This window comes from Parasteatoda tepidariorum, chromosome 8 (genome assembly GCF_043381705.1).
Source record: "Parasteatoda tepidariorum isolate YZ-2023 chromosome 8, CAS_Ptep_4.0, whole genome shotgun sequence".
Taxonomy (NCBI): Eukaryota; Metazoa; Arthropoda; class Arachnida; order Araneae; family Theridiidae; genus Parasteatoda; species Parasteatoda tepidariorum.
In genome coordinates, this window is record NC_092211.1 from 26,829,118 (window position 1) to 26,851,244 (window position 22,127).

At 29.0% G+C, this 22,127-nt stretch overlaps 1 protein-coding gene across 1 annotated transcript in view; it reads right to left on the minus strand.

The window, feature by feature from the left end:
• Positions 1–21,604, minus strand: part of LOC107450430 (protein O-mannosyl-transferase Tmtc3) — a 62,775-nt gene extending 41,171 nt beyond the window's left edge. The window contains exon 1 of the mRNA XM_016066220.3: positions 21,429–21,604. Within this exon, the coding sequence (XP_015921706.1) occupies positions 21,429–21,503 (75 nt within the window). The 5' untranslated portion in view covers positions 21,504–21,604. The remainder of the gene's footprint in view (positions 1–21,428) is intronic.
• Positions 21,605–22,127: the final 523 nt, after the last annotated feature.

Here is a 22,127-nt window from a genome sequence, read left to right on the forward strand (position 1 = left end):
CAAAAGTAAAAAATTAATTTTTCAACTAAAATATGTGTAGGTAGTTTTAATATATCCTAAATTAAGTATTCATAATCATTCCAAACATTATAATTTACTTTTTGGACCGACGAGAGTACAATTTAATGAAAAATATGTTACAAAAATTGTTTTAAAAGTAACTTTTAAATTTTTATTTCAGAAATATATATAATAATTTCACCTTACTGTTAGATTTTCATCAGAGTAATTGGTGGTAAATTATAGTACAGTTTTTCAATTTGTTGGATTAGTTAACTCTTGACAAACTTATAGTTTATGTCTTTTCATTTGACATTTTACAATGTTTGAATGACTTTCGAAAATTAGTTCCAAAAAGTTTTTCGAGGTAATTAGCTAAGCTTTTTGTTGTTGTCTCCTTTGATGTTTCTTCTTTCGAAAAAACCTGCCCCATTTTGCCCGTATTGCAAAGGTGGACTAAATATACCAAAAAACTAAAATTATGTTTTTTTTTTATGTTTTCGAGTTATTTTGTAATTAATTCACGTTATTTTGCAATATTACTTCGAAAATATATTTTTGCTTTCCATTTTTAATGTAAAATTACGAAAATTATTATATTTTCATTGCTATATTTAATAATTTAAACGTACTATATTATTATTTTTATTTTTGCTTGCCATATTTCAGCCGCCATTTTGTTTTTTTGGGTATTTTTAATGTATTTCAAAATTTCAACTATGAATTCAATTTATCATCACATAAAAACCTCTAAATAAAAATTTTGAAACAAATTTTATCGAAATACTAATTTTGGCCACGAAACCTTAGATGCTGGCTCATTGTGCACTGAGGTATTGAAAATTTTCAGTCAGTAAAAATAAGAACAATATAACTGTTCCCTTCAAAATATATTGCGACAAAAATTTTGCCATTTATTTCCAGAATCTCTACATTTTATCACTGGAAATGTTCTAGAATTGATAGATATAATCAACGAATCATATATCAATTCTATCTCCAGGGATTAATTTCTCATCAGCGAGATCCCATTAGAAAAAAAAGGATAAGTTGGATATAATCAACTAATAGTTAACACTTTCCCGAATTTCCGGCATGTCACTTATCACCGGATCTAAATCTCGATTAAAGAAGCTAATTCCAGGTAGGAAAAAGAATTCCCAAAAAGAAGGAAAGACGGAAGAAGCTAGACGTCCTGGCGATCAGTAATCTCTTTTAGATCTTCTTTCAACAGGGAGTAGTGACGCGAGGGGATGGGTACGAACCCAGAACTTCGTTAAGATCCGAACGGGTAAGCGGAATCACATTTTTGCCTTGATAGCCATTTCTTTTTTGCCCATGCAGTTCACGTCTTCCCACTTCCTGAGGAAGAATGACTTTAGATAGACGTTGAGAAAAGGGGAAACTTGGTAAAAAGTTTCGTTTTATTTGAATATTCCTATGTATTTTTCTTTTTTTATTTGCGTGAGAAGTTTTACACCTGAGAAAAAGTTTCGGAAACTTCTTGCGTTCCATCGTTTCGTTAAGCGATTAGGAAGGAACACGAAATTCTTGAAAAGCTTTCAGGAATATTGGCGAGAGAGTCGATTGGAATATTTTTCGGAAAAGCTTGTTGTCGTTAGCAGCGTAAAAAGCACCGTTAAGGTTTGAGATAGAATTCAGTAACTGGCTGCATAATTTAAAAATGTTTTTGGTTGCTTTTTAAGGGATGTTGCAAAAAGTAAAATTTTTTAACTCTTTAATGTTAAATATATACATAACATTAAATAAGACTTTCTGAAACAAATGCAGTCGGGCTTGTATTTTGAGAACTTCTTCATGACAGAACTTCAAAATCGAGTGTTCTCGTTTTAGCGAGCTTTTGCTTGTGATCTAATATTTATAAATTAATATTTCTAATAATAAACCGTAATATTTCTAAACATTTCAAGTATGCTCCTATATAAAGTGCAAATTTTATGCTGTTTAGACTTTTTGATGTTTACGATGCACAACGAAAATGAATGTTAATTAAAAAAAAGTTATAAATGATTACTTTTTAAATTACATCCAGTATTTAAAAAGTAATTATTTATGCATATGCATACTCGCAAACAAATACAAATCTTTTTTTCCATCATTTAACAGATTATTCATCTGCAAAAAGTTTCCGGGCCATTCTTCATCTATCATCTTCAGCATCTTTCATATAAATATGCATCTATCATTTAAGATCATCGCATCTTCCTCTTGGGATTAATGGAGCTGTATCCATTTCATCTCCATTTGAAAGTGGGTGTGTCCAGTTATCTACAATATACCCCATGGTCCACTTATTGAACTAGTATAGTATCAAAATAAAACATCAGGAAACCATTTGGCGCCACCTGGTCACACATGCAATGAAATATTAGATGAGGCCTAGGTAGCTGTGGAATTTATGATCTTCTCATTAGTTTAAAGCTTAAGCTGTCTTTAATAAATCCCTTGTCTCACATTTTAAGAGTGAAATTCCCTAAATATTTGATGATTAATTACTGGAATCAAAGTGAACGTTCAAGCTATTAGGGACAGATGGTAAGATGATCACTCACTATAAGGCGAGAGGGATTTGTTGAAGGAATCTAGGGAATTTTTAGGGATTTCTCTTTCTGATTTAGCTGAATAGTTAGGTATGGTTTGAAAATATTTTAACGAAACTATTAAAAATGCATAAAAAAAGATGGATCTAGTGTTTAATAAATGCAATGATTAGGAAGATAAAGGAAATAATATTTGCCGTCGTTTTTGTTTCTTTGATATAGTTTTTGTCTCTTCTGTACTATACGTTTTTTTAATGTAAATATAGGAAAAAAATTGTTTTTCAAGGTCACTCAAATGAATCATATGATCCTAAATGATTTCTATGCTCCCCTCTTTTCTTTTTTGATTTCTTGTAAAAAAGTATACTGAAAATAAACATTGAATTTGAAAACGAAATAAAAAAGATAAAAAAAATATTTGAAAAAAAAAAATTGCAACTAAAGAAGAAGATGACTGTTACTGATGTCATTTTTGTGCCCGAAAAATAAAAATACAAGTATATAAAAACTATTTCTTTATTTGTTATTTAAAAAACGCAATTGTATAATTTTTTCCTCTATTTTTTCCTTTTGTTTACCACCTGTGAAAGAAAATTACAAGTACATAAAAATGATTTATTTTTAGTTGAACTTTGAAACTTGTTTTCTAATTTTTGTTTTTCTGTACTTTGACTTTTTATCCCTTGAAAATTAAAATTACAAATATATAATTAACATTTATTTATAGTTAATGCTTGAAGCTTCCTTTTTCTAATTTTTTTTTTATTTTTTGACTTTTCGTCTTTTGTTTACTACTTTAAAAGCGAAATTACAAATAAATACAAATTATTTATTTATTTATTTAAAGTATACTCCGCATATCAATTTTTGTTTTTCTACTTTTGTGACTATTGTTTACCACTTACAAAAGAAAATTATAAGTACATAAAAATGATTTATTTTTAGTTAAATTTTGAAACTTGTTTTCTAATTTTTGTTTTTTTGCTTTTTGACTTTTTATCCCTTGAAAATTAAAATTACAAATATATAATTAACGTTTATTTATAGTTAATGTTTAAAGCTTCCTTTTTCTAATTTTTTTTTATTTTTTGACTTTTCGTCTTTTGTTTACTACTTTAAAAACGAAATTACAAATAAATACAAATTATTTATTTATTTATTTAAAGTATACTCCGTATATCAATTTTCGTTTTTCTACTTTTGTGACTATTGTTTACCACTTACAAAAGAAAATTACAAGTACATAAAAATGATTTATTTTTAGTTGAACTTTGAAACTTGTTTTCTAATTTTTGTTTTTCTGCTTTTTGACTTTTTTACCTCTTGAAAATTAAATTACAAATATATAATTATCATTTATTTATAGTTAATGTTTAAAGCTTGTTTTTTTCAATTTTTTTCTTTACTTTTTTCTCTTGTTTACCACTTACAAATTTACCGATAGCTAAAAATTATTTATTTATTTGAAGTATACAACTCGTTACATAAATTTTTGCTTCTCTACTTTGAGTATTGTTTACCACTTGTAAAAGAAAATTACAAGTACATAAAAATGATTTATTTTTCGTTGAACTTTAAAACTTCTTTTTCTAATTTATTTTTTGCTTTTTTACTTTTTACCACTAGAAAAATTAAATTGCAAATGTATAATTATCACTTATTTACAGTTAAAGTTTAAAGCTTGTTTCACAAATATTTGCTTTTTTTCACTTTTTGTCTTTTGTTTATTACTTGAAAAACAAAATTACAAATGTGCAAAAGATATTTATTTATTTAAAGTACAGAACCATAGACTAATAATATAGGTAATAGGACTAATAAATAAGACATAGACTATATTATAAGTCTATGTATACTACTTGATATACAAATTTTTGTATTCTTCTTTTGACTTTTGTTTACATATTGAAAAATAAAATTGCGATTGCATGAAAATTATTCATTTATTTGATGTTTAAAACTTGCTTTTCGAATTATTTTTATTCAACTTTTTTCATTTATTAAACGTAGTTAGAAAACAATGAATTACCTATCACACGGAAACTATTTTCCGGTTTTTGTAAAGTAAACAGCTATTCATTCATACTATGGTCTAAAGTTTACACTCTAGTGCAGTGATTCTCAACCACTGTGCCGCTGCACTTTTGTGTGCCACCAATTTCTTAAAATATGCCACCAAATATTAAAAATGATACAATAAAAATTATAATGCTTTTTTTATTACGAATAAAGTTTAAATTAAAGAAAAGTGTATACATATATATATATATATATATTATTATTATGCATATATATAATATTATATATATGCTTCTTGTAATTTTTCCGCGCTTTAACAGCGTGAACATCTTTGCCGGCGATTGTCGTGTCTCTGACAATCTTAAAATAAGAAGGATGAGTTTAAATTGTTTTTGACAAAACATGTTGAAATAAGTGGAAAACTTAATGACTTTAAAATTATTAATTAACAAAAGGTAGCAAGCTAAATATTAACTTTCAAATGGAAATAAAAGCTAATCATTAAAGTAAGCTATGCAATTTATAATTCTAACAAAACAAATTAGAAAAGGATAACTAACAAGAAATAAGCTAACAATTAATAATTAGAAATAAAACTAATTAACAAGAAATCACAAAAAATAATAATTAATGTAAAAACTAGCAGTTGATAACAATAGAAAACAAGCTAACAATCAATAACTAGAAAAAAAATGACTGTTACTAATTAATAAAAAATTAGTCGAAAGAAATAATTAATCTCTTAATAAACGTGCTTTTGTAGTACATATTATTTTCATATATTCACATATTCACATTCATATATTCACATTCAAAATTATTATCACAAACTATTTAACACAGTGTGTTATAGGTAAGTAAACAACTTTTAAACTAATTCTTTCCATTAAGTGCCGTCAAATTTCGAAATCGTTAAAAGTGTGCCGCAGCAAAAAAAAAGGTTGAGAATCACTGCTCTAGTGTGACTCAACACGTTTTCGGTACCTCATTGAATCATAATATCGTTACCTTAAACTATAATATTGAGCAATTTTGCTGCAAACTTAAAATTTTATTGAAATTGAACCACATTTCCGATCACGTTAAATCATACACTGAGAACAGAAGTATTCTAAAAAATTCCAGAATATGGTAAAATTTACCAATGTCAACGCCGTATTAAGAACTATAATTTTCAAAACCAGATTTTTCGGTATTACGTTATCATGTGATTGGTTTAAATACTGCATATTTTAGTTTTCATTACCAGAATTATATATTTAATTTTTTTTTATTATCAATAACGTCATAACAATTTAGTACAGTAATTTCTGTTCTCCGTGGACTATATTGCAGTTAGATATTAGAAATAAGATGATATGGACAATGTCAATGCTGGCGCCGTATTAAGAACTATAATTTTCAAAACCAGATTTTTCGGTATTACGTTATCATGTGATTGGTTTAAATACTGCATATTTTAGTTTTCATTACCAGAATTATATATAAAATTTTTTTTAAAAATCAATAACGTCATAACAATTCAGTACAGTAATTTCTGTTCTTTGTGAACTATATTGCAGTCAGGCCGGCCAGGTGGCCGAGCGGTTAGCATGCCTGACTGCGAAGCCATAGGCTGCGGGTTCGAATCCCGCTCTGGGCATGGATGTTTCTCTCTCTCTTTGTGCTGTTCTCTGTTGTGTGTGATTGATGTGTGAATGTGGCCCACCCTTTAAACGGGTTTGTGGTAGTGTGGCGTGGGCAATGTTGCTCGCCTCCGTGACTTTGGTTCACAGGTGCCCACTGGGTAACGCGAAATGAGCAACAATTCTGGCATAGTATAGGCAACGATTCAAATTCAGTGCCTGCCGTTAGAAAAAAAAATATTGCAGTCAGATATTAGAAATACGATGATATGGACAATGTCAATGTCGGCGCCATATTAAGGTGACAGCAAACTCGACTAGATTATGGTTTAACATGCTTTAAGTTTTCTAACAGTGTAAACAACTTGGGATGAAATTAAATGATAGAAAGAGCTTAGGAGGAAATAGTTAACTCAAACTAATACTTAATAACAATAACCATGCAAAGAAGACAAAATTGAAAAAAAAAAGGTTTCTGCCATTCCACAATTTAAACTTGTCAATTCTTCTATAGGAAATTTTATAAATATATCTATCATGCTTATTTATTTATTCGGAGAATACTTTATTACTACTCGTAGTATAATTTTCCCTGAGTTTATTTCTGTTTACATTGGAAAAATTTACGAGAAAATACTAATCCTTCAACTACAAACTTCGAGTTGTTTCTATAATTGAAAGAGACAGATATCAAATGCGATGAAAATTAAATGTTGCTTTGTCTTAATAAATTTTTGTGTTAGAATAACATTTTGACGCTCGAAAATTGAGAAAAATTTTTGAAATATTTGATGATGTAGTTGGATAAAAGTATTAACTGTAAAATACGACAGTGCTTCATTTATTTCAAACTCAGGAAACTTTTCCAAACATGATTCTTCGTTGCGAGGTAAAATTTTAAAATAAAAAGAAAAGAAAAGGAAATGATTGCAAGACAAACGCGTATTTAAAATTCTAGTGGATTAAAAGATTTAAATTATATATGTACACAGGGAATGATTAAAATTGAACTATTGCTGATTAATTATGCGATGATATTAAACTTTGTTTACTTATGATGTACCTATATATTAATACTCTTATTAATCTAGTTATATATAAGCATAATTTTAAATAATTATTAACTGTTTTGAAGGCTATTGATTTTTAATTATTTCGTAAGTACTCTTTCGGGACAAGAAAGCAAATTTTACAGGAAATAATATATCTTTTAGTTAAAATTTAATAGCATTATTCGAAATTTTATTATATTTAACCAGCAATTAGCAAACATGACTTAATATTTCATTTTAATACCACTTTTAAAATAGCGTTTCCTTATCGGATTTTTGTCTACAATTGTTAAACTAGGCAGTCTCAAACTTTGGACTCAAACTGTAAGATCAAAAAAGAGATCAAATATTCAGACAGAATCGTTGTTGCTTAGGGGATAGAGCATTCGCCTTTCAATGAGGAGAACAGGGTCCGTATCTCTGCTGTGGCTGGTCGGTACGAATTCCCCACCCGACTCGCACCGACCACAGAACTGACGTAAAATGTCAACAATGGTGGATGAAGAGTCCCCTTACCGTCAGGATAACCATGGGGGGTTATCCTGATTTTGCCCTCCGTGTATCGCAAAGGCAGGTTAGTTCCAACAAAAAGTCCACGAAGGCAAATTTCGCCCAATACTCGAACCAGGAGTTCTCTTGTCTTCTGGATTAGATTCAAAATTACATTAGTAGTCGTAAACTCAAAATTGGGTCAGTTGTTCAAAGACGGTCATTAAATAAAATATTGAGACAAATTGTAATATTTTACCATTTCAGGGCTTTTCTGGATACCATTTTATTATTTGAGGGAAACTAACTCACTTATGTGTTGAAAACCACTCATGGTTAGCCCGGTAGCGAGGGGACTCTAGCTCATGATAATTGGGGATATTTCAGATTGTGAGTTTGAAGTTATTTATAATAACACGGTAATTTTTTTGTCGATAGCCTTATAATTTCTTAACAGGCATAGTATTAACTCGTTAGAAAAAATGTGAAATGAAGCTAAACTAAAATTAATTTTTTAACAATTATGAGAATATAGTTGATTTCATCAGGTTGTCTCTGTTAATTTACTGTCGGTGCAGTTGTACAATGATTGTTGAAATCAAATTGTACTTCTACAGAAATAAGTTGATTTGTCTCATTTAAATGCGAAATGAAACTAAACTAAAATTAATTTTTTAACATCTATGAGAATATAGTTGATGTCATCAGGTTGTCTTTGTTAATTTACTGTCGGTACAGTTGTACAGTGATTGTTGAAATCAAATTGTACTTCTCCAGATATAAGTTGATTTGTCTCATTTATCTCATTTCTCACTGTATTTAAGTTTGCACGTGTTTTTGCATCTCGAATTTGTCAAACTGTCCTTAATTATTTAAGAACACAAGTTGATAAACGATTGTATTAGATCGTTTTATTGGTGTCAGATAATCAATACTTACCGATTGTCACAAAAGCTGACAGTCAGTTTTAAAAACTAATTAAAGAAAAACATAGGGAGATAGACACATGTGGTCTGTTGCACTCTTTGTAGGAAATGAGGAAGTGTACCTTTAACTTAAAAGTTTTCATATAACGTATAACGTTTGTAAACAGATCCGAAGATGACTGAAAAAGCTATAAAAGTAACAAGAATTTGCAACAACAATGTGATTTAGTTTGTAAACAAATTTAATAGTTGACCATGCAGATTATTAAAAAGAATGGTTTCAGCAAAAAACAGTAGTTTAATACTTTTTCCAATTAGCAGCACAATCTGTTGAGACAAATCGAATTTTGAATCTAGTTTTGACCCCGGTCAAATGACGAGGACGACAACTGGGCTGATACTCCTCTGTCTCAAATTTCCCCACCACGACTAACGAGACGACTTTCAGCCACGACAGATTTAAAACTCACATTTCTGGTACACGAGAGTTATTTAGTTGGCTGCCAGGATTGAACTCACGACTCCTAGCTCTGCCCCAGCGTAGTGAATGACACCTTTATCGTCTGAGCTGCTGGAGCACTATTTATTACTTTAATCTGCAATGATTGTAGTAGTTATGTTTAAGATTTACTGTGATTTGTAGCGATTATTGTAGTTGTGTATGTGTTTATTTAAATTTGATATAGACCACAGCGATTCACGCTCTTTAAGTTTAACGGCAATTGTTAAGGGCACTATTTATTACTTCAATATGCAATGATTGTAGTAGTTGTGTTTAAGGTTTACTGTAGTTTGTAGCGATTATTGTAGTGATAGTGTATGTGTTTATTTAAATTTGATATATACCAGAGCGATTCACGCTCTTTAAGTTTAAAGGCAATTGTTAACGGCACTATTTATTATTTCAATATGCAATGATTGTAGTAGTTGTGTTTAAAGTTTACTGTAGTTTGTAGCGATTATTGCAGTTCTGTACATGTTTATTTAAATTTGATATAGACCACAGCGATTTACGCTCTTTAAGTTTAACAACAATTGTTATGGCATTTTTAAAATCAATATGCCGTTATTGGAAAAGTGAAATTTTTATAAAACTCTCTTTCAAAAAAGTTTTAAACACGTATGTCATCGTGAAAAAAAACGAAAGAAAAAGTTCAAACAAATACTTTAAGAAGACTCTCTAAGCATTTCAATGAAATGATAGTTTTTAAATAACTTTTATAGATTTTTCTCTCAGTTTGAGGCGAGTCCTGTTACTTCACATGCGGTGAAGCAAACACGCCACTTCGGAAAGTTTGTTTTCATTCCTAAGAAAATTTCCGCATTACCGGCTTGCTCTATCATTAACTGAATTGTGATGACGGACGTTCGTTTACGCTTAGCCTCAACTTCTCTCTTTTTTTAATGCACTCTTTATTTGAGAGAGTTGAAGCAAGAAGCAATGCCAATGTAACAAAAAAAGGACATTTTCTGTTTTGACCGATTATCGAAAACCGATTGGAAAAAGAGATAATAATAAGGATATGGGGAAAAAAGCGAGTGCTTAGAAATGGGATAAAAATAAAGTAGTAGTGGCTGAATTTTTTTTTGTTCGACTGACTGCTTTTATATTTTATTCGGAAATGGTGGTGGGGAGTTATATGGTAGCGCACTAAATATAACCAGCTCTGTGTTTAAGGGTAGTTCTGATGGAAATTTACCAATTGTTTGCTTCTTTTGCTATACAAAATACATATTATCGATAAAAATATGAAGCTACTGATGTAGCATTCAATACAATGCGATTCGAGTAAATTGACATGCAAAGCTTTGAGCCTATGATATAAATATTGTTGCTATTCGATTTTTATGACTTCATTTTTCCTTTTCTTTAGTTAGATTTTGATGCTCTTTTTTGCTCATTTGACATGGCATTGAAAGTATTAGATTATTTTGCTATATTTTCGTATTTATTCAATGAACTGAATATTTGCCAAGTTTAAATTGGACTTTTTGATTTCTAAACTAAATTTCTTTTTTTAAAAAAAATGATGTTTTAATCTTTTTGACATTTTATTAGTTAGATAATTTACGATGTTAATAAAATAGGATATTATCAATAATCCTTTGCTATACATTACAAGAGCGAAAATTATCTGAAAATTTCAAATCTATCTTTATTTTCTCGGAGATATTATTATTTTCAAAATTAATGCTTCATATGTTTAAAATATTTCAACTGCTTTATAGACTCATTTAATACAACTCCGGAAATATGAGATAATTACGCAGCTACAAATTTAGGAATTTTTAAATTTTTTTTTTATTAAAAATATTATATCAACGAAATAACTTTTTGCATGAAATGAAATTAGGATATATTCTAAAATATTTAAAGTTGCATATAAATACTAGGAAGCTCCACCAATGTTCGCTTCGCATATCAATCCCCATTTTCTGTGCAATAATTTTTGTATGTCGACGATAATCAATTTATTACATCAAAATCAAGAATAGTCGATGTAACGATTCAAAAATTTCTTATTGTATTATCACGGTTTTTTTTATTTTTTAGTCACAAAATTTAAATATTATCCTTATGATTAGTTATTTTATAAGCGTTGTTGAACAGTCGGCCCAATTTTGAGTTTACGACTACTAATGTTCAAGTCCGTAACCTTGCAGTTTTGAACCAAATCCAAAAGACAAGAAACCTCCTGGATCAAGTATTGGGAGAAGTTGTCTTCGTGGCGAACTTTTTGATGGAAATAACCCTCATTTGCACTACATGAAGAAGAAAACTACGAAAACCTCCCTGATTAGTTTAGCCTGATGGTAAGTGGAATCTAATCCATGATCCGTCTACCACTGAGAATATTTTACGTCAGCACTGCGGTCTGTTTGAGCTGGTTGCGAAATTTGTTTCGACCAGCCATCCCTGGGATTCTAACCGGGGTTATCTCATTAGGAGGAAAGCGCTCTATCCCCTGAGCGACCATGGCTCTTTATCTACTGAGTAGTTATTATTACAACTTTATCTTTATCCACTGAGTTGACTTGTTTTTTTAAATTCATATTTAAATTTTGGTTACTATAAAATTTCTATTTTGTATAAAATCTCTATTTTTAAAATCTCCATTTAGTATTTATTTTAATTGCAAACATTGGCTGAACAATCCATTTTCCATTAACTTTATTATGAAAGCAAATATAGTTGATTTATTGTTTTATAATTGTAAAAAATTAATTAAATATTTACATCATAAAATGTTTTAAATAAGGTAATATTATAAAATCACACAATAATACGATAAAGGAACATATTTTTCAGTTTCAAGCCTCTAAATTTAAATAATAATCAAAATAAAAAGGATAGTAATAGCAAAGAATAATATATTAGAAAAGAGAATTATACAAATATTAAAAATAAATACCATAACAATTTACTACATAAATACATTTATTGGTAGAGTTTAGTTTCATGCTTTTTCACTGATTTTTAAACTTTAGATATAAAGAAAAAAGTCGGTTGCTTAAATAAAAAAAAAAAGTTTTTTTTTTTTTTTTTTTTTTTTTTTTTTTTTTTTTTACAAATTTAAAATCATAATAAAATATTTTTTTCCAATAATTCAAGAATGTGTTAAAAATTTGTATGTAAAATATATTAAAAATGTAGAAATATTATTTATATTGGAAGTACGTTTTTATAAATGAGTTAGTCGATATCCACGCGAGTTTATTCGATATCTGTTCGATATCAGCGAGTTTTTTTTTATATAAAGATATCGATAGTCCTTGCAAATTACAATCTCCTCTCAAATTACGTCTCCTGGGTAAGGAGATTGACAGTTGATGTTCGATAAATAATTGATGCAACATCGAATATTAGTCATAAATTTTATTCTATATTCACATATTTCAAAAGCAGTTACTTTAGGAAGGATATTTTTTTTATCATTAGAAAACACATTGCACCTGAATTCGGATTTTCGTTGCCATGCCTGCTAATACATGCATATACGCCAAACCCATTTTCTTAATGACACATTAGCTATTTCTGTTACTTTTTTTTATATCACTTTTTCGCAACTTTTTCTGGCAGGAATATTTTTTCCCCTTACCTCAGAGATTTTTCTTTAATGTCATTAGGTACAGAGGGAAATGGAGCTAGAAGATATTTCCTTATTACATACCCATTTCCCTAAAATTACACGCCTGGAATTACTATTTTACTGATCGTTAGTACAACTTTTTTTTTACCAAGTCTGTGGAGCTTCAATTTGTATTACGTTGCAAAATATGTGTCCTTGCATTGATCGCTTAGCTCAGATATTTTGCTTAAAGTAATTTCATGGGTTTAAATTGTCAGAAAACGTCGATTTTGTGAATTTTACATTAAATTTACTTTCAGCGAGTTTTTTTTAGAGGGAAAAGATATTTAGCGACTTTTTTTTCCTTGTAAAACTCATTATGTTATTCGTTAGTTAATGATATTTAGTTTTGTTAATGGCATTTAGTTTTGTTAAAACTTGAAATTTTGTTTCGTTATATGAGAAAATCTCTGCGCAAATCATTTAACTCCATAAAAAAAGCGGAAAATGCGATGAAATAACAGTTTTCAAAACAGTTCTCTTCATAAAATAAATTTTTAATAAAATATTTTGTCGTTTATAGGTGCAAATCTTTAATATTTTTTATAATATATTTTTTAAAATATTTTTAATTATATTCATTTATACTGATATTTTTTATTTATTTATATAATATATTTTTTATTATTATACGAGAAGTTTGTTATGAATATAAAACTCTACCAACCAACCAACTCTAATTCTGATTTCCCATGTAGTCACAAAGAAATTTTACTTTGCAATTAAATTGATTAAAGAATTTGCGCAATATGTAAATTATGCTTTAAGGCACTTCACTAGTTCTAAAATGGTTTTAATGGTCTACTTTTGTTTTATTAATATTAAATATGTTGTTAAATGAAATCATGATAATAAATATCAAATGCACCAAAATGACATTACTTTCCAGCAGTCCCCCCCGATCACAACAAAATATTCTTGGACCATTATTGGAAGTTTAAAATTAAATAATTATGCAATTTTAAGATAGTGACAATATGGCGGCCAGGAGGGCAATTTATTTGCACAAAGTATACCAGTAAAATGGGATTTCTTCTCATCGGATTGAGTTGACAAATTGATCACAGCCTATTTAATAACAAGTAAGTTTCAATCCTCTTTACTAATTTATCAAGAATATTGATTGCTGTCAATTATTTGCCAAGTAATTTTAATCTTCTAGTCTGATTGATTTGACAAACTACTTATATAAACTGATATAAAATGCAAGCATGCTTTTAATTAGATAATAACGATATTTAAGTTCTTGTAAGATTTGCCTAAATCCGTGAATTTTTTAAAAAATAATTTTATAATATTTAACTTCCACACCTTTCGGTTTCGTTCGAATTCATATTAGTATTCTGTCTGTGCAGTGTGTATGTTTGATTAAAAAACTAATTTTATTTTAAGTATTCCACAAATGTATCCAAAATTTATGATTTTTGATTTATATGGTAGTGGAAAAGTAAAGAATCTTCACTGATTCTTTCAATAATTCGTATGTGATTCTGATTCTTATGTCGTACTGTAATCATGAATTTTAATGTTACTAAATAGCAAACATGGTGGTGACTACTTTACAACATGTTGTATAAAAGAACATTCTAGGTCTTTCACTGCACCAAGAACTATCCATAGTTTTGGTGTAATGAATCACTTAAACGTAAGGAGTCGTGGTGGCTCAGGGGATAGGAGTATTCGCCTTCCAATGAGGTGAACCGGTTTCGAATCCCAGCGATGGCTTGTCTATACGAATTCCACGCCCGGCTCGTACCGACGAAAATCTTCTCCACTTGACTCAAATGCTGTTTAGTTCCATCAAAAAGTCCTCCACGCAGGCAAATTTCTTCCAATACTTTATCTAGGAGTTCCCTTGTCTTCTGGATGAGGTTCAAAATTACAATGCTGCGGAGTTGAATATTAGTAGTCGCAAACCCGAAATAGGGTCTGCTGTTTAACGACGGTTGTAACTGAAACGTGAAACAACGTTTCGGTGCAAAATAGATGCCATAATTTTCAGTTTTCAGATAAACGAACATTTTGTACAGTCTGAATAATCTTAAATTATGCTGTTTTCTACATATTTATAATAATAAAAACTTTGTTTTCACGTAATTTACAGGGCTTTAGCCATGATTAAATAAAGTTTTGAGTTTGCAATTGGTGTTTTTAAATTTTCTTTATTTCTTCCCTTTTTCCACTTGGTAGTCATAATCGGAACTAAAGTTGTATTGCAGATTTCCTTTCTCCGTTGTTCATATAAGGTATAATAAATTTAACCAATGTATATTAACCAGAAAACTCTGGACGTAGGTCTAAAAAGGTAAATTTAATTATAACCACCCTGTTCTTGACAATCATATATAATTTTTTTATCTCCATAACTACTCTAACTTTAAAATTTTGATTTAAGAATTTCAAAATTTTGACACAGAATTTTCTGATAAACTATTTATCTAATTTTCTTACAAAATTGAAAAATTTCGAATAAAATGCGAGAAGTAGTTTGAAGAAGAAGTTATAACAGCAATATGACAAAAAGAAAAATTTGAGGGTATTTTTAAGAATATGTTCTCTCCATGTATTTAAACCAATTGGAATGCAACCCAGAATTTCAATTACTTTTCCAATTTAAACTCTATACTCCAACGTTAGTTCAAAAGCAGTTTGTTCTTTACAATTACATTTTACCTTACATGAGAAATCATATTAATTCTAAAAGCTCGGCACGTTTTCTAATCCAACATTGGTAGCTTAACTCGGAGCAGAATTTGAACTCTAATTTATTTAAACTTTAAAAGGATGGAAGCACAAGGATACTTATCTTATTTTAAGCTGCAACTCAATATGATATTATCTAAGAAAAATGTACAATGCACAAAAAAAAAACCTGATCACCCTGAATAACTTTTGATCTAATAATCGGATCTTCACGTTCTAGGACTTAATGGTTCAAGTGGGTGACTTCAACTATGCTAATTAATTAGTATAGGCGATATTTTAGTTACGAAATAAGACACAAAAATGCCCTTTCTCTGAATAAACATACCTTTTTTTTTAACGGACTCGGATTTCCGAACCCCAAAATATAGGAGGTAGCCGCAATCTGGGAAATATGGTCCCCATAGTTTGATCAGGAGAGCGATCTAAAATTCGAACTCTTTATGCTAATTTTACCTTTTGCGTAGTTCGCTATATCTCGAGAACTTTTTAATCGAATTGAAAATTGTTTGTATACAATTATAAAATTCGTTTATCCGAAGATAATTTTATGGAAAAAATAAATTTTAGTTACTATCTATTATTTTTAGTATTTTATTTAATAACAGTCGAAAAATTCTGAATTGTCAGATATACAATTTTTTACATTATTTTAAAGTAGGTAATTTCACATGGCGAAATTTGAGCGAAATCGGTTGAATAGTTTCTGAGAAATTGAATTTTGAAAAAGTCGTATATTTAAAATTTGATTTCACAGGAACTATTCAACTGATTTTGCCCAAAATTTGCATTTTGCAATTTAAAATTACTTACTTTAAAATAACGTAAAAATTGTATATATTAGAATTTAAAAGTTTTCTCTATTATTAAATAAAATAATAAAAAATAGTAAATATTAACTAAAATAGATTTTTTCCGAGAAATTATCTTTGGATAAATGAATTTTCTAATTGTATGCAAACAATTTTCCATTCGCTTGAAAATTTCTCGACGTATGCCGAAATACGCAAAAAGTAAAATTAACAATAGGAAATCCAAACTTTGGATCACTCTCCTGACCAAGCTATGCGAACCATATTTCCCAGATCACGGCTACCCCCTATATTTTGGTGGTCGGAAATTTGAATCTGGTGAAAATGCGTTGAAAAAGTGCATTTTTGAGTTTGATTTTATAACATAAAATATCATCTCAACTAATTAATTAGCATATTTGAGGTCACCCCCTCAAACCATTAAGATTGAGTCCCAGAACTCGAAGATCCTATCATTAGATCAAAAGTAATTCAAGGTGGTCCTTTTTTTCATCACACTATACTTGGCGAGAGAGAAAGGTAGACTTTATCTGTAAGATTTTTACTAAGAATGCCAACTCCCATATTATTTAATGTGTGAATTTCTTATAAATAAGTATTTTTAGAGATATTGATTTTAACTTATTAGATTCATTAGAATTTATTACCATACTGCATGTAATGATAATTCGATGTAAAAGAACCATAATTCTGATCAATAAAAACAAAATATAACGTATTTAAACCACTTATTCGAAAATGTTTTCGTGGCTCATATCGTAATGTTCCGGAAATTTTGGTTTTCAAAATTATTGGTCTAATTACCACACACGTACTAAAAAATACAAAGCTGAAAAGTAAATTTAACCGAATAAATGGCTTTCATGGCGTGCTGTAAGGTGTCATGATAAAATTACCAAATTTTAAGACAGCCATCAAATTTTATTACATATTATAAAACCATATTTTCCTGTTAATTTTACAATAATTATTACCAAAGCGTTTCGGTAAGAATTACTGAGCTTTTTGGTGTTCCCATAGAGCCTGAAACACGGTAAATTTTACCAACACTGAAAACTTTACCATATTCTGGTAGTTTTAACCATATTTTTTTCACAGTGTAGAACTATAACGAAAAGCTCTCCTTGTACCAAATAACTCGGGACTAGTCACGCAGACACGATTCCCAGCAGATTACCGAAGTCAAGCATCACTGGCTGCAGTCATTGTGCGGGTGGGTGACCACTTGGATTAGTTTACGTAGGGACGGAGGGTGTGCGATATTGGTCCTCGTTAAATTGTTCTACTGTAAAGTGCTCGTTTTCGCGTGCAGGTCGTCGGGCTACTGAAGCGGGGGTGCCATCCCCTCTGCAGAGGATCAAAATTGTGATGGCATGTCTTCGGATCATCCTCAGGGATGTTTCCCACACCGTCGCCAATAGCCCATTGTGCAGCTCAAGTGCGGCGTAAATTAGCTACAACTACAACTACAACAACAATTCGGGGCTAGATAACCTTTTGGATTCGGTTAAGAAGTGAGTTCACAAACGTGTTTGTGACAAATCGCATCCGATTTAAGCCGTTCACTTAGACTTTGAAGACGCAAATCGAACAAATTGTTGACTTCGGCTTTCTACCCTCTACTCCAACATGTTGCATAGATTTTCGAAAAGATAAATTGAAAAAAAAAATGAAAATTTTCATTTGATACAAATGTGTATGCTTTTAAATTGATTTATTACAAAATGACGATAACGACATTATATGTGAAAGAAAAAAAACTTATCAAAAAAACAGGTTTCAAAAACATGATTGACCGGTCGAAATTTTAATTTAAGTTTCCCCAATTGTAGTTCACAATATAACTTATAGGCTTTTATAAGTTGGAATTTTTAGAAATATCAATTTATACAAGTTTAGATAGTTTAGAATAAAAAGTTCAACAGTTCGATCGAGCATGGAAAAAATTATTAATCAAATCTGTAAAAAATGGAAGAAATTATGAACGTGGCCAGTACTATCTTAAATTATGCAAATTAATAGAATTAAGCAAAATAGAGGTAGCTTAAAACTATACATTGGCAAAAGAAATACTATTAAATATTTGAGTTGCAAACTAAGAAACATGTTCATTCAAGCAAAAATGATAAATCTCAATTTTAAACTCTTGAAGATATAAAAAAAAAGAATTTTTCTTATCACTAATATTAATTTAACCTTAGACCAATTATATCGTTTGATGACCGAAATTCGTAATGCACTAAAATGCTAAAAAAAAAGAAAAAAAAAGAACGTAAAACTTTTGATTTAATTATCGGATTTTTACGTTTTAGGGCTCAATCTTAAAGTTTCGAGGGCGTGACCTTAATTATGCTAATTAATTAATGCAAACGATATTTTAAGTCGCGATATCTCAGAAACGTACTTTCTCCGAAGAAAAAAATTTTTTTTTCAATGGATTCGGATTTCTGACCCCAAATTCTCAGATCGATTGACCTCGATTTCTCAGAAACTGTTCGACCAATTTCACACAAAGCTTGCATTTTGCCATGTAAAATTACATACTTTAAAATGATGTAAAAAATTTGTATACCTTACAATTCAAAATTTTTACGATTATTACTAAATAAAACAATAAATATTTATTAAAATTTATTTTTTGCATAAAATTGTCTTTGAACAAATGAATTTTATTATTGTGTTCAAAATTTTTTAAATTCACTTTAAAAATTCTCGAGATATGGCAAAATACGCAAAAGCGAAATTAATATTAAGGGGTCAAAACTATGGATCGCTCTCCTAACCGAACTATGGGGACAATATTTCCCAGACTGCTGCTACCCCTTATATTTTAAGGGTTAGAAACCCGAATCCGTTAACAAAAAAGGCATTTTTATTCAGAGAAAGTACGTTTTTGTGTCTGATTTCATAATTGAAACAAAATATTGCCTGTACTAATTAACTAGCATATTTGAGGTTATACCCCACGAACCATTAAGATTGAGTCTTAGAACATAACGATCCAATCATTAGTTCAACAGTTATTCTGGGTGATCCTTCGGCGGACTGTACTTATTTCAAATAGATAAAAAATGGTGATGTCAGTCTATTTTAGAAAGAGATAATGCAATGATAAAGCTACCACATAATTAAATAAATAACGCAGTTATTATGTTACATTTCATAACTTATTCTCTAAATAATTTTAGAACAATTTTTAATCAAAATTTTAATACCAGTATTTTATTTTTCTGATTCTTCTTAATTCTGCCTTTAAATCAATTGATATTAATACGTATACCTAAAACAGCTAATAGATGGTAGATTTTCCTCTACTTTATATTAAGGTATTTACATCGTACAATTCGTAATATTACGGTATTATTTCATATTATAGATTATTTCGTAATATGGTTTTATTAATTAAAATTGCGATTATATGACAATAATACAATCAAGCGTACGACAGTTTCATAGTACATTATCAATCTATGTAATAAATTACGATATATACAAAAAAAAAGGAGATTTAAAAATTAGGACATAAAAAATTGCAAACAGGCAGTTACCAGTTATGCCAGGAAAACTATAAGATTAGTTTGTTTTCAACTATAAGATTAGTTAATTTTCAACTAAGTGTACTTTTTTTAGGACATATATTTTTATAATAGCGATATTTTTTATTCTTGATATCTTAATATCTTTTTTTAAACTTTATAAATTGTAAAAAAAGATTTATTATATTTTTTAAATTTTTTTTTTAAAAAAAGATGAATTATCATATTTTTATTACATCCCCCCCTCGAGTACCAAAAAACTGAATTTAAGAATTACTGAATTAAATTTAACGGCTTATAGATGATGGTTTATTGGTTAGTTTTTCGACTAGCACGAATATTTTCAAAAATTTTTTTGGTTTCAATAAATAAGCAAAAAGAAAGTTATAAAAAAGAGGAGAAATAGTATTTTATTAACGAAAACATTGAGTCACCTTTTCCAAACAAACATAAGAAGCTGACGAAAAAAATAAGTTAAGATGGAATTAATAAGTTTAAAACTATTTTTAATCCATGGGATTAATTTTATTTGTCACCGCATGAAAGTTGCAGCAGACTTGTTCGATATTGTGGTTCAAAATTTCTAACAGTGAAGTGTTGACTGCTTAATAACATTTAATCACGAAACAGAAGAAATTTTCATCAATTTTTTTATTATATTTTTTCTTGAGTAATTAAAATATTGTAAAATTAATGTCAGTATAATAAATTATGATTTATAAATGAAATAATTATGGTTTATAACTGAATTAAATTTAACGGTTTATTGATTATAGTTTATTGGTTAATTTTTCTAAAAGAGCGAATATTTTCAAACAATTTTTCGGTTTCAATTAATAAGCAAAAAAATTAATATGTTACAAAAAAGACGAGAGATAGTATTTTATTAACTGAAACATTGAGTTGTCTTTACCAAACAAACAAAAGAAGCTGCAGAAAAAATAAGTTAAGGTAGAATAAGTAAGTTTAAAACTGTTTTTAATCAATGGAACTAATTTTACTTGTCACTGTACTAAGGTTGCAGCAGACTTGTTCGATATTGTTGTTCAAAGTTTCTAACAGTAAAGTTTTGACTGCTTAATAATATTTAATCACGAAACAGGAGAAATTTTCATCGAATTTTTTATTATATTTTTTCTGGAGTAACAAAAATATTATAAAATTAATGTCAGCATAATAAATTATGATTTATAAATGAAATAATTATGGTTTATAACTTAATTAAATTGAACGGCTTATAGATGATGGTTTATTGGTTAATTTTTCTAAAAGCGCGAATATTTTCAAATAATTTTTCGGCTTCAATAAACAAGCAAAAAAAAAAAAAATTATAAAAAAGAAGAGAAATATTATTTTATTCATTGAAATATTAAAGTTTTGACTGATTAATAACATTTGATCATGAAACAGGCGAAATTTTCATTAAATTAATTAAATAAAACTTCACAAAAATTCCAATAGAGTAGATGTTTTATTACTTAAAATTAATTCTGGACGAAAATTCTTAAAAATTTCCTAATGGAACAAAACATTTCACTTTATATTATAGAATAAACGATATAATTTCCGACGTACCTTTGGTTTTTCATCGTCAGTTTTCTTAAAGGGCATAGCCATCCCATTATACTTTTTACGTGAAAACCTGCCCATACTATTTTTTTTTTAATCTTTGGCGCTTATTACTGTAAATCTCGTTGGAAAAAAGATGGTAACTGTTTTCTACCATGGAATGAATGGATGTGAGGGACCATCCTTCCCCGCGCGGATTCTTGTTGCAAGAGAGGGCGCTAGTGTAACTTTTTACCGGTTTTTAAAGGACCAATGAAAGTGGTTCATTTGACTGATAGAGGAACTTGTGGAGGACTGATCCTTGGAGGAGAGATCTAGAGATTTGAGATGGAGTGGAGAGGCTGGAGTGTTAAGAACTGATTTTAGAAGCTTTTCAATTAGTCTCTCGTAGACTTTCTGATGGAAACAATCAGAACGCCCGATATTTCGTTTATACTTTGGACTTATTGTTTCATTTATAAAAAGTTGAAACAAAATAATCTTTATTTTAATTACAATAACTTATAATATAGATATAAAAAGTTGCAATGTTTGTTCCAATCAATAAAATATCAATATAAATCGGTATGAAATATAGGTATCAATAAAAGTATTTACGTTTCTCTTAAACGAGTTAGTATCATTTCTCCATTAATTATGCTGTTTAGCACCTAGTTTATTTTTTTGTTTCAATTAGTACCTGCTACCAAAATTAATTCAGCATCA